At 43.9% G+C, this 14,264-nt stretch overlaps 1 protein-coding gene across 3 annotated transcripts in view; it reads left to right on the top strand.

Annotated features, from left to right (window-relative positions):
* Window positions 1–14,264, top strand: part of ASAP1 (ArfGAP with SH3 domain, ankyrin repeat and PH domain 1) — a 1,926,573-nt gene that overhangs the window by 571,692 nt on the left and 1,340,617 nt on the right. For all 3 annotated transcript variants that reach the window (XM_086966222.1, XM_086966220.1, XM_086966221.1), the window contains one exon: window positions 5,903–6,048. In XM_086966222.1, coding sequence (XP_086822348.1) covers window positions 5,903–6,048 — 146 coding nt within the window. The remainder of the gene's footprint in view (window positions 1–5,902; window positions 6,049–14,264) is intronic.

Raw genomic sequence — 14,264 nt, 5'->3', positions numbered from 1 at the left:
GAGCCGAAGATTTCAACGCCAAAGGATGTACCTGGCTCACAAGAACTTTTTACACCAGATCCAGAACAAAAGACTCTTGTAAAGGATCCCAAAGCGGGACAATTGACCCTCAGCTCCAAGAAGAGACCACTTGAGGCGCCAGTACCTCCTCCCCCTGAAAAGAAGAGAGACATTGCAACCTCTTTATTAAGGGTCCCTTCTGCGCCACCTCCCCATACTGCTCCTATTCATACACCTCCACCACAGCATTCACCTACACCATCTCCTAATCCAGACGGTGACGTACACACAGATTCTGATTATGAAGGTGGAGGTGCACATTACCCACCACAGGCTAATAGTCCCCCTCAGTCACCTAATCCATGGGATGATTACAACACCCCTGATGTGACTTATGTCCCACAGGATGATGCCTATCCTTCCAGACCTTCCCCATCAGAGGACGACATAGGTTTTAACCTGCTAGTCCAGAGTGCTGCACAATATCATGGGGTGGACTTACACACTGACGCAGTGGAGGAAGACTTCCTCTTAGACACCTTTGATAACACACAAAGGTCTACAACCATCTTACCAATGCTTAAGGGCGTCATCAAGCACGCAACAGAAATTTTTAAAGACCCCGTTAGAGCTAGGGTCCTCAATCCCGCAGTGAAAAGAAATATAAAGCTGCCCTTTCAGACCCAGCTTATATTAAAAGTCCTTATTTCAGAGAACAGGGTTCCTAAGGGTTTACAATAAGACAGGAAAATAATAATATAGACTACAATCAGTGCTATATTTTTTAACGCCCAGCCGGACGTGAGTTTATTTAAGGAATAATGTAGAATCGTGTTGACCCAGAGAGGGGCCAAGATAAGCGGCAAGATAGGGTACACTCCTGTACCTATCCCAGAAAAGTTAGGAAAAACAAATTAAAGCCAGAGAGATGGAAGAAAGGAAGAAGTTTTTTTCAGGCAAAAGACAAATTATTGAGCCAAAGGGTGACTTGCAATTACAATAAATAATTTCACCAAATTCACCCTACAGTGTAAACAATTTCAAGTATACATATTAAATCATATGTTACACTGCATAGCGCGTCGACGTTTCGATCCCTAAGGGCTCATAATACACTGGGATCATCATCAGGACAATTTTACAATTAATGCCTGCATTAAATTGCGGAAGCCTTTCAGGGCACAGAGTTAAGGGTATGGTGGCTCAAGAATTTTCTTCCCAGTAACTGGCGCTTGAGGCTGGCGCTAATGGATGTAGTCGCCTGGAGTTAGCACTGCTTCTTATGAACGGCGGAGAGATATTTCCTACCGGTTCGAAAAACAGGAGGCTGGCTACGCCGTTAGGAGGGGGTGAGTTATTCCTTCGTTTTAGGACGAAATTGGTCCGTTTTGGAGGAGTAGGTGGTCTCCTTTCAATAATGACGCACGAGGTTGCTGGCTACGCTTGATGTAGCCGTCACGAGGGGAGTTGGTTTCCTTCGTTTTTGAAGAAAATTTCCGTTTCGGAGGAGAAGGTTGTCTTCTTTCAATTTTGACACACGAGGATGCTTGCTTCTTGATTGAAGCGGCGGCGGGGCGGGTGAAGCTCGATGGACTTCTACCCCCTTCACTGGCAGTGCAGGTCCGCTGTCCTAAGTATATTAAAAGTCCGGCACAATTAGATTCTTTACTGGTATCCAATGCACGTAAACGTGCTAATTCCCAAACAACAGGGGAAGCCTCACCACCAGACAAAGAATCTAAACTCCTTGACGCCTCTGGCAAAAGAACTGCGGCACAAGCAGCTAACATTTGGCGCATTGCCAACACTCAAGCCTTGCTGGCCAGATACGACAGGGCACATTATGACGAACTAGAGTCCCTAATGCAGCACCTACCAGACAAATACAAGAACAGGGCTAATGAACTTATACAGGAAGGTAAAAATATCACAAATACTTTCATCCGTTGTGCCCTAGATGCTGCAGATACTGCCTCAAGGGCAATCAACACCAGCACCTTACTACGTAGACATGCCTGGCTACGTATTTCAGGTTTTAAATCTGAGGTGCAAAACTCCATACTTAATCAGCCATTTGATGAAACACACCTATTTGGCCCAAATGTTGATGTGTCTTTGGAGAAATTGAAGAAAGACACTGACACTGCAAAATCTGTGGGAGCCTTGCAGCAGCAAGCTCCCAGACGTTCTTTGCGTTGCTCATCGTGCAGAGGCAACACAAGAGGCTACTCCTCAGAAAGTATATCCTCTTCTTACAAAACTCCTGGCCATTCCACATTCACCAAGGGCTACCAGAGAGGGGGTTACAGGGGTAACTACAACAAAGGCAGAGGCAAGAACAACACCTCCCGCTCTGCCTCCACCCCTACCCAATGACTTTCCTCCCATTCCACCCAACATTCCACTCCTGTGGGGGGAAGATTCCAACAGTTCCTGCCTGCATGGATCAACATCACATCAGACAGGTGGGTGCAGCAAATTATTCAATCCGGTTACTGTCTATAATTAACATCTACCCCCCCCCCCCAAACATACCACCCAAATAGCGGCCAATGCCAAAAGAACATCTGTCACTGTTAAAGCAAGAAGTAGTATCTCTGCTAGAAAAAGGTGCAATAGAACTAGTTCCTCTGCACCAGCAAAACAAGGGGGTTTACTCTCTGTATTTTCTAATCCCAAAGAAGGACGTCTCTCTAAGGCCTATTTTAAACCTCAGACCACTAAACATATACCTACAGTCAGACCATTTTCACATGGTCACACTCCAGCAAGTCCTTCCTCTCTTGTCACAAAACGACTTCCTAGCTACCCTAGACCTCAAGGACGCATACTTCCACATTCCCATTCACAAAGCTCACAGGAAGTATCTCAGGTTTATAATAGACGGGCAGCACTACCAGTTCAAAGTACTCCCATTCGGAGTCACAACAGCACCAAGGGTGTTCACCAAGTGCTTGGCAGTGGTGGCAGCGCATCTACGAAGACAGCACATCCATGTCTTCCGGTACCTCGACGACTGGCTCATAAAAGCCAGTTCACACAATCAATGCGCAAAACAAACTTATGCCACCATCCAGCTGCTTCACGACTTGAGGTTCACAATAAACCACACCAAGTCTCATCTACAGCCATCCAAAGTACAACAGTACCTAGGTGCCACAATAAACACCTCAACAGCGCTAGCTTATCCCACCCCAGCAAGGATAGCCAGCATGCAAACTCTCCTAACAAACTTTCAGCCACAACACTCCCTCCTAGCACGAGTGTTCATGCAACTCATAGGGATGATGGCCTCTTGCATCTTCATAGTACCCCATGCAAGACTTCAAATGCGTCCACTGCAAGAGTGCTTATCACGTCAATGGAACCAGGCTCAAGGTCACTTAACAGACCTAGTGTTGGTAGACGGTCGAACTCATCGCTCTCTGCAGTGGTGGAACACCAAAAACCTTTCCAAGGGACGACCGTTCCTAGAGCCAGTTCCTCCGATAATCTTGACTGCGGACGCATCGCTCTCCGGCTGGGGAGCCCACCTACTGCAACACACCATGCAAGGCAGGTGAACACTGCAACAAAAAGTACTCCACATCAATCATCTGGAGTCACTAGCAATATTCCTGGCACTAAAAGCTTTCCAGAAGCAAGTAACAAACAAAGCTGTGTTAGTCCGCACAGACAACATGACAGCAATGTATTACATACAGAAGCAAGGAGGCACGCGCTCCCTGCAACTATCTCAACTAGGACAGGAAATATGGAGGTGGGCCATACCTCAGAACATATTCCTTGTAGCCCAACATGTCCCAGGAGTGCAAAATACTATAGCGGATCTGTTAAGTCGTCAAACATAACAGACCCATGAGTGGGAACTTCATATGCAAGTTCTTCAGTCATTCTTTCAGATGTGGGTACAACCTCAGATAGACCTATTTGCCACCTGCGAAAACGTAAAAATAGCCAAGCTTCGCCGCCAGATATCCACACCCACTGTCCAAAGGCAATGCGATATGGATGAATTGGTCAAACAGATTTGCATACACTTTTCCACCTCTACCACTCATGCCACTAGTAGTACGCAAACTACAGCAGCAATCTCTGACCCTCATCCTGTTTGCTCCAACGTGGGCCAGACAACCGTGGTACACCACAGTGCTACAACTGTCTGTTGTACCGGACCAAACATTACACCTGTCTCCACACCTCTTAACACAGAACCGTGGAGAAATCAGACAACCGGACCCATCTCAACCTTGCGATCTGGCTCCTGAAGTCCTAGAATTTGGATATCTGAACCTTCCTCCAGACTGCATGAATGTCATTAAAGAAGCCAGACGTCCTACCACTAGGGCATGTTATGCAGCCAAGTTGAAACGATTTGTAATATATTGTCATAACAACAATATTAATTCCTTGGATGTGGCCATTCAACACATTATAGGTTACTTACTGCATCTCCAAAGATGTAACTTAGCCTATACGTCTATTAGACTACATCTTGCTGCAATAGCAGCATATCTGCAAAACAGACATCTAACTCTGTTCAGAGTGCCTGCCATTAAAGCCTTTATGGAAGGCCTTAATAATTCCTCCTAGAGTACCACCTTCACCTGTATGGAATTTAAATGTTGTTCTCACACAGCTAATGGGGCCTCCCTTCGAACCCCTACACAAATGTGAATTACAATTTTTTACCTGGAAGGATGAGTTCTTAGTAGCTATTACTTCCCTGCGCAGAGTTAGTGAACTACAAACACTAACCATTCAAGAACCCTTTTTGCAAATGCATAAAAATAAGGTTGTTCTGCGTACCAATCCAAAATTCCTGCCTAAAGTCATTTCTCCATTCCATCTCAATCAATCTGTGGAACTGCCCGTTTTCTTCTCGCAACCACAGTCAGTCGCAGAAAGTGCTCTTCACACTTTAGATGTTAAAAGAGCATTGCTATACTACATAGAAAGACAAAACAACTTTTTGTGTCTTTCTCACCACCACACAAGGGCAATCCCATTTCAAAATCTGGAATAGCTAGATGGATTGTCAAATGCAAACAGATTTGCTACCACAAAGCTAAACGTACGCTATCTGTTCCTCCTAAAGCCCACTCTACCAGAAAGATAGGGGCTTCAATGGCATTTTTAGAGAACATTCCCCTAGATGACATCTGCAGGGCAGCCACATGGGCTACACCGCACACATTCACAAAACACTATTGTGTAGATGTGCAAACAAAACAACAAGCTAATGTGGGCCAGGTTGTTCTCAAAACATTATTCCAAACTACTGCAACAGATAGGGGTGGTCGCTGCTAAGAGTGGGTACTGCTATATAATCTATTCATATTGTACAATCTGCAGCTCGTATGCCTCAAACGGAAAATGCTACTTACCAGTATGCATTGGTTCTTGGCATGTAGAGCTGCAGAGTTGTACACATCCACCCGCCTCCCCGGCTACCCTTATCTGTTCCAGTATTAACTTAATTAGATACAAATTACACGGGCATCCTTCCTGTACTTGCAAAGCTCCATCATTTCCCTAATGGCGAAAAACAATCTGGGGATGGAGCCGATGCCCACGCATAATGTGATCCTAAGGAGGAGTCACCTATCTCGTGACTTCCCAAAACTTTTCAGGACAACAACAAACTGCAAACATCCGGGCCCAACACTAGGTGGCGATCTATGCATAGTATACAACTCTGCAGCTCTACATGCCAAGAACAGATGCATACTGGTAAGTAGCATTTTCCTTTTGCTTTAATGCTAGATTTGCATAAAATCTTGCGAGTTTCAGACCCATTTATACATAATCTGATGTTAAAATTAATTTAACACTCTTTTGATCGAAGTTCAGCTAGATCTTAACCGGCAAACAATAATTGTGCATTTTCTTTTTCTTCCAGATCACCTTCAAAATGAAGAGAATTATGCACATTCTCTTGACAAATTTGGAAGCAATTTTTTAAATCGTGATAACCCAGATCTTGGCACTGCTTTTGTTAAATTTTCCAGCCTTACAAAAGAGTTATCAACTCTTCTGAAAAACCTGGTAAGACATTTAAACATTTTCTCTGGATTCCATGCTGTAGCATCCATTCCATTATGTAGTGGACCACCAAATTCTGGGACTTGGTGGGAACTGTTATTTTTAGTTCCATGAAAAGACTGTCTGTTTTCAAAACCCATTACTAACAAGACAGTTCACATATTGGTAATGAATGATATCCAGGTGTTGTGCCTTACAGAATGTTAGTGGTTTGTTTTAGTTTTTTTAAAAATGCTTGGTAGTGCAGGGTAAGGACCTGTATCAGCTTATAAGTAATACAGTAGCAAATATCATGGGGTACACAGACTGCCTTTGGAGTTATTAGTTTGGACAGCACATTTTTCTAATGTTATAATCTTTATATGGTTTTAATTCAATCTTCGTTATGGATCCCTCTCCCCTCTGTTTTGGACCTTCTCCTTGCAGTTGAAGGAGACTGGAGGCATATACACATGAAATAACGCTTAGAATGAAACTTGAAGAGCAAGGGTCCACACCCTAGCACCTACGTTCCCTCAGCTTCCCCCTAAAAGTATTTTTTTTCTTAGCTACTGGCCAAATGTTTTAATAAAGGGCTACCCTGCTTGCCAAAGGCTTACCGACATTGTCCAAAGTTGCAGACTGCTCTGCCTACTAGGAGAATGCCACAGGCTTCAGTGCCATGACCAGGTGAAGCGGAAAGTATTCTGGTGAGGGGCCTAGGATGGAGATGTGCAGCTATTGAGTTACTCTTTCTTGAGCTGCAGCTCATTATACACGGCGCTGTCACTTGAGTTGAACCTTGAGCTGACTGCAGTGGGTAAACCATGTATATAAATATGGGATCATTAACTGGCAATGGTCTGGAATCTTCAAGGTTGAATTGCACTGTTAGTCTATAATTCTGCAGACTGAATAAATACAATGGGACTATTCAAAGTGGGATCCCTAAACTGGCTTAAAATTGACATTGTATTGGGATATGCAAACTGAAAACATGTTTAACTTTACAAGGATTGTGCAAGCTGAGTGAAATTGCTCTGTTCAATCTCTGTCTGTATTTTAATTGTAAAATCTTTGATTTAACGGACTGATTCTCCAAATTACGATGGTGTTTTGGAAATGTGTAACCTAGGATTGTATATTAATTGTGAATACTTGAATTGTACTGGGGGCATGCATGTTGAGGATGTACATTTTGTGGACGTTTTCTATAAAAGAGAGTGTTTAGTTTGGGAAATAAACAACAGTTCTTGGGGAATGATGGGAATATTTGGTGTTTATATTTTAAAAGCAGGTGAGGTTATTTGATATTTATTTCTATTGTATATTACACCTAAAGCCGTGAATAATTGCTGTGTTGTCCTCTTTTCCATGCACTAAACACTCTGGTGAAAGTAGTTTTGTTTTTTCCAAAGATCTTTGATTCCAGTGTTATCCAGATGTGTATCTTTGATGGTTTTACTAGTAAAATGTTATCCGGTCAGAAGCAAGGAAAAATCTCTTAACTTCCTGTAAGCAAACAATTTGTGCTTGAGGCAAAGGGCCTTTAAGCAAAGTCTTATAAATTGAACCTTCCCTCTCTTACAAACCGGTTAGCCAGATATAACACTGCTCAACTTCTCAATTCTAGCTCTTTTCGGTTGTTACACATCTTGCAGTATACCTATATTTGCACTATTGATCATTCCCTGAGGATATATGGCCTTCATTTTTGTGCAATAAACTTTCCTCACAACTTAGCAGCCTTAAAACCACCTATCCTTTAGAAAGCATCCTTTCTGTTGGATACTTCTGATTGCAGATTCCCCGCCTTGTGAATACCCCTTCTCTCCAGACCCTGTGCAGTGATACGCAAACAAATGATGGACGGAATGCTGAATAAATCATACATTCACCCCCAGTCAAGAGATCTGGGTTAAATCCATCGTTCTTTTGCTTACCATGGCACACCAGTTTAGACCCAGCCATATGCAAATCAGTCTTGACCCTGTGCCTCATGGGAACAGTCCAGACCGAACTGCCAAGCCAGGTCCTCCCTGAACTGGAAACAAGCATCCCGGGACAGGTTTATGGGTATAACCCTTCATCAGCCAGGCTACGATTGGCACAGTGAGCAAAGGACCCACGTCTGGGCGTACCCATCCCACTTAGGAGGAAAAGTGCTACGCAAACAAATGATGGACGGAAAGCTGAATAAATTATACATTCAACCCCAGTCAAGAGATCTGGGTTAAATCCATCGTTCTTTTGCTCACCATGCCACCCCAGTTTAGACCCAGCCATAGGCAAATCAGTCTTGACCCTGTGCCTCATGGGAACAGTCCGGTGCAGTGATGTCAGTTTCTTTCTACCCTTGCCTCCGAACGTAGATGTGGAGCTTGTTTCCTCACGTTTTCTTTTTTTTTTTTGGACACATTTTGTCTTAGAAATTTCACTAAAGTGTGCAAGCGAACATGTTTTCAATTTTGTAGAGTCGGTCTTTGTGGGGATGTCTGTGACAGATCCCCACTAAGTATGTCTCTGGTACCTAGGGTCTTCACATTACTCCAAGTCTTGTGGGGCCTGCACCCAGATTAATCTGAAGGTGATCCCGGAACGCAAAGCCAAGCACTAATTCACCAAAGACCATCAGTAATTGTGTAAGGGCCAGTTTTTGTCAAGTTGAGGATGCAGACCCCTTCCTGTTTTTGCGGCCATTGCCTTGAAAGATTCTCTTCATGCTCAAAGTTATCCAGTAAATCCAAGTCAAGAAAGAAATACAAGAAGTCGAAGTGTGATTATACTTCTTTCCCCTACACTCGTTCAGAATAGTCACAAGGACGTTAAGGTGCCCCCAGGTCTCGTTCCGATTTCCTATTGAGGAACCATTACGACAGCTCATAACAATGCAACCTGAATTTCTGGTTACATCATAGCAACGCTGCAACACTTAAAGGCTTCTAAAGAAACCATATTGCGCAACTTCAACACCCTTCTAGTTCCCTCTGCCATGCCTGTGGCCCCAACGATCGAAAGAGGCCTTCAGAGGGGCTACTATCGCCGGATCCGTCTTCAACACAGTCCGAGACTCTTGATTCAGTCGAACCTCATTCTGCCTAAGACCCTTCACATACTTTGCCTAGACTCAGAAAATAGTTAACACAGTGATACTGTAGATGGCAGGAATGATGTCTCCCAAGATTATGACAAGGACAATTTTGTTATGGACCTTCAGGACTCCAGTCGACTAGACACTTCCTGGTCACTGGGTTAAACTCTGCCCTTGGCCCTTCCACAGGTGAATCACCTTCTTTTTCTGTGTTGTTTAGATGTGCTGCAGAGGTTTTATACCTGCAACTTCCATCCGTTGAATTAAGACCAATTTTCTGATGGAAGTCCTCCACCCTGGACAGACATCTACATAACCCCTTCATGAAGCCCTGACGGACACACTAATGGGCACTTGGGCAAAACCTTGCTGTTGCCCCCAAGTAAATAGACCAGTTGTCAGAAAATTTAGAACTGCCCCTTGTGATCCTCCTTTCCTCATGCAGCACCCTACGACTGAAAGCTTGGTGGTCTAGGCATCCACAAGCATACAGGACCCTAACTTATTACCTACTACACCTTAGTCGGAAAGAAAAATCTTTCTTCAGCCATCCTCGATCTTTGCTCCTGGGATGATACTCGGTACAAAAGGGGGTGGTGATGGACGGAGCATCTGAATCAATCAAACACTCCCACCCAGTCAAAAGATCTGGGTTTAATCCATCGCCGTTCTTCATGGGAACAGTCCAGCCCGATCTGCCAAGCCATTTCTTCCCTGGACCGGAAACAAGCTTCCGAGGACCGGTTTCTGGCATTCCAACCGGTCCTCGGAAGCTTGTTTCCGGTCCAGGGAAGCCATGGCTTGGCAGTTCGGGCTGGACTGTTCCCATGAGGCACATGGTCAGACTGATTTGCATATAGCCATGTCTGAACTGGGGTGGCAGAGTGGGCTAAAGAACGGTGATGGATTAAACCCAGATCTTTTGACTGGGTGTGAGTGTTTGATTGGTTCAGATGCTCCGTCCATTACCACCCCCTTTTGTACCACCCTGGGATGATACTGGCACGAGTAATGGGATATGGTTTGCGAGATCTAACTGACAGTCCCCGATGATTACTATTCCAACCTAGTGCTGATTGTAGCATCCTAAATGAAGTACATCATCCGCTCTCGACTGGAAACCACTAACTGATTGGACAGGGCAGTCTGTACCAGTGGGGCGCTTTGGTGCCATGCATGCATGAGACCCACAGGCATTGGACAGGGCAGTTTGTACCAGTGTGGTGCTTTGGTGCCATACATGGATGAGATCCACGGGTTTAGGTTCCCTAATGGGCATGCATTTGATGGTGTCTGTCTCTTCAAAGATCAGGCAGACTAAGCCTTGCAATGCGTTAAGTAATCTAGGGCCACAGTGTGCTTCCTCAGCCTTTCTGCATCCGTGCTGCAGTTTCCCCAAACATTTTGCCCCTTTCGAAGCAAAGCTAGTGCCAAGGTCCACAGCAACAGACCCCTAGTCCTTTTGAGGCCAGGCTCAGGGATTTGCCCGACAACTTCCAAACCCTTAGGGGCAATGTACTGTTCAGTCCCCTCACCGCTCCCACTACTGCCACTAGACTGCAAACAAGGCCACGCTGTTGGAGGCAGGATAAGGTATTACCTATACAGGTTGCAGAGCATCACATCCGACATATGGATGCTTCAGATAGTCCAGCAAGAATAAGCTCTACCGTTCTTTCCAGGCCCACCTCCAATTTTACCCACAATAAAGTGGCTATCGGAGGACCATTTGTCCAATTTGCAGCAGGCGTTTAAGGCTCTTTAAGGCAAAGGAGCAATCGAGAGGGTCCTGGCATTGGAAATGAGGATTGATGTTACTCCCTTTAGTTCCTGGTGCTGAAGAAGGACAAACGACTTTGACCTATTTTAGATCTTCGCCCTCTTCATTTATTCCTGAAAAAAGACAAATTCAAGATGCTCACATTGGTCTAAGTTCTATGTGTTGTGGATAGTAGTGCTGGACCTGCAGGAAGCTTATTTTCTTACTTATGTCCTGAAGTCCCACAGACAATGCCTGTAGTTCAAGGTGGGTCAAGAACATTTTCTGTTCTCTGTGTTCCCCATCCGCCTCTCCAGTGCCCCTCTGGTTTTTGTAAAAGTGATGGCAGTGGTTTGCAACACATCTTTCGAGGTTGGGGAAACCGGTCTTACCCTTCCTCGACAACTGGCTGTTGATGGTGGTCTCACTGCAGTCAGTCATAGACCCCCTTCAGACAATGGTAGATCTTTAACATCTTTGGTGTCTTAAAGTCTCTAAGGTCCAACTCCCATCTTATGTAGGCCCGACTCCATCTTAGTCCATAGAAGTTGACATCTTCCTCAACTTAGACCATGGACACCGCCATATTCCCTGATTCATGCAGAATCATTGTCATGTCTTGCTTTTAACGCAAATGTCGCATGACCGTCTCTTTCTAAGAACTGTGATAGCGTCAAGTTCTTTGATTATTTGCTCAGATACAACATCTAAAGCGACATTTATCTGGTTCAGATGTCTACTCCTCATGTGAAGGTTAATTAAGAGCACGTGCAGACATATAACCAAAATATTGTAGTCTGAATTAACATCCTTTTCACAAGGAAAGATTTGGGACCCATATCTTGATACACATAATCTGTCAGACATTGCTAAACTTATGTCTGGAATTTAAGTTTCTGATAAGATTTCTAATATAAGGACTGCCACTTGATCTCGTTTTGAGAGGTCCTTCGCTCAGATTATTGCCCGTAATTCTGCGACGGTCGCACCTGTTCCCAGCAGACTACACGCTTTGCAGATGATATATTGCACTTGAAGACTGAAGCTGATAAAGCCTAGTCCCAGAGGAAGACTGACTGACTGACTGCCTGCTACCGCAGTGGTTATTTGCCCTTTGTGGGGAACAATGTCTTCACCCCTCCACTGAAAAAGAAAAGACAGCATTTGCTGTCAACTAGGTATGTAGTTCGTCTCTTCTCTGTAAGAAACTCTAGATTGCAAGTGGCTCTCACTTTCATGCTCTCATAGTATATTGCATAGAAGGAAGTATTAGGGAGTTAAATTCAGGATGAAACTTAAATGAAAATTTAACAATGCTAGGAATGTTAATTTTATTCTCATTACTAATAACGTGGCTCACTGCTGTTTTTACAATCGGTGTACTTGTTTTAGATGAAGTGAGAAACCGATTGTTCAAGTCTTAATTTAGGCAACAATTGGTGCCTAATGTGGCGGCTCATATATTACGGTTATGCCTTGACCAGTTTCCATTTAACACACATATTTGAACTATTATTACTTCAGACGTTCGTAGTAATCATGGTTACCTCCTATTGGGAATAAAGAAGCACCATTTCAGTAGATTTGACAAGCTTGACTCATAAAAGGTTATTCCCCATTCTGTAGGTTTGCTAATACTTTGGTTTGAATTACAAATTGAATCCCTTCACTATGGCAGCACCTATCGCTACAGGGCCCAATTGCAGGGAAGCAGTTACTCAATACCTCATAACTCGAGGTATCCCCCGATAAGGTGGGGGCTGTTATTTGTATGATAGCTGCACATCCAGCATATGCCTTTAAGACTTTTTACTTCTAGGTGGAGTTTGAGCCTATTGAAGCTGTTTTTTATGAATATACGGTGGTAAATCTGCCGGGCCACTATAGAGCTTACAGAGAATTGGAATTTCCTTTAACATACCAAGAATACTAAGCAATGACAGGGCTACGTGGCCAGTCTTGACTGGTTACACTCCCGTCCCTAAACCTGAAATTCTATCCCATGCAGAGGTAGTAGAGGTATTACGTAACACAGTTGGCTTATACGGAGACATGTGCGGTTCATCCATGTACTGTGAGCCCCAGACCTGGTGTTGCACCAGGGTCTGCCACTCCAGTACAAACACAGCCCATTAGTCCACAGACTATTAAAGCTATCCTGTGAGATGTGTCTACGAAACATAATGAAATGGCTTTCTGGGTTCCTCACAAGACCAACCAGTTAGAAGCAGTGTATCCATACACTACCCCCTAAGACAAACGCAGATTGCTGACTGTTTCTTCCTCTTGGGCTCGTGCCTCCTGTAGAAGAGTGTAACTCTGGGGGAAGCCTCTTTGCATGCATTTATACTAGTACGCATGGTACACTTTCATTGGCGGTCCTCCCTGATGTACTTACACAAGTGCAGAGCAAACACGGAACATCCCCAGCTCGGTATTTAGAAATAACTACTCTTTGTTCTTCTGAATCATTCTATGCAATCTATAGGGAGAAGCTTCAGCTCTGGCTATACGTCAAAGAATGAAAGCTGTTTCGGTTCAAGACCATGAACGGGAGCTACCAAAAATAATAGCAGAAGTTTATACCTCTGTAGGTAGAGATACCTTCGGTACTGACCCGTTAAGCCACATTTAAAACCTAAAAATGACACAGAGGGTTCTGTTAAGCAGGAATCTGCAACCGAAGGGATGAAAAACACAAAAACATAAAGACAAAGTTAAGACAGCCTGGATCATATGCTTCTTGGGAATCCAGTCGGGATGGTGATAACTTATGAAATCGCAAACATTTTTAAAATCCTGAACAGTATCACTATTCTGATAGTCACTTTTCACATTCTTTTAACAACACTAAAGGTAAAGGAACCAAAAAGGGAGCCGATCTGAGTATCGAAGAAAAGAAGAGTACAGTAGGTAAAGTGAAGGTGGACATGAGACGTACGTCAGCGTAAAAAGGGAAGAGAAAGGATTGGACTGTTAAATCCAAGTAAAAATAAAAAAGTAGCAGGACTTTCTAAAAAAACATGGCGATATAGCTGGCAGTCCTCCTTTGACTCAAGTCTTGGACGAGAGCGCTTCTAAGCAGCGCTGCACATGTTCCAATAATACATCAAACGCTTCAGAGGTTTCTGGATGCGAGTCCCAACTAATGACTTCATACAGATTGGAACTTCAGATTAACATTTAAATCCTCTTGATAGGAATTACAGACTAGAAATAAAAATTTAAGGGGCATGTAGGAAAGTGCCTCTTTTTTCATGGTTGTTTGTCATTATGAACTCCTCAGCACCTTAATAGCTTTTCTGAAATCTGGGATGTTTGTATCAAACTTCCCAGCACATTAAACCCACACCGACTCCCAGTTTGGGATTTAATGAAAATGCACTCAGA

The sequence above is a fragment of the Lissotriton vulgaris genome, chromosome 4_1, assembly GCF_964263255.1.
Source record: "Lissotriton vulgaris chromosome 4_1, aLisVul1.2, whole genome shotgun sequence".
Taxonomy (NCBI): Eukaryota; Metazoa; Chordata; class Amphibia; order Caudata; family Salamandridae; genus Lissotriton; species Lissotriton vulgaris.
This window is presented reverse-complemented; position numbering and strand designations above follow the sequence as displayed.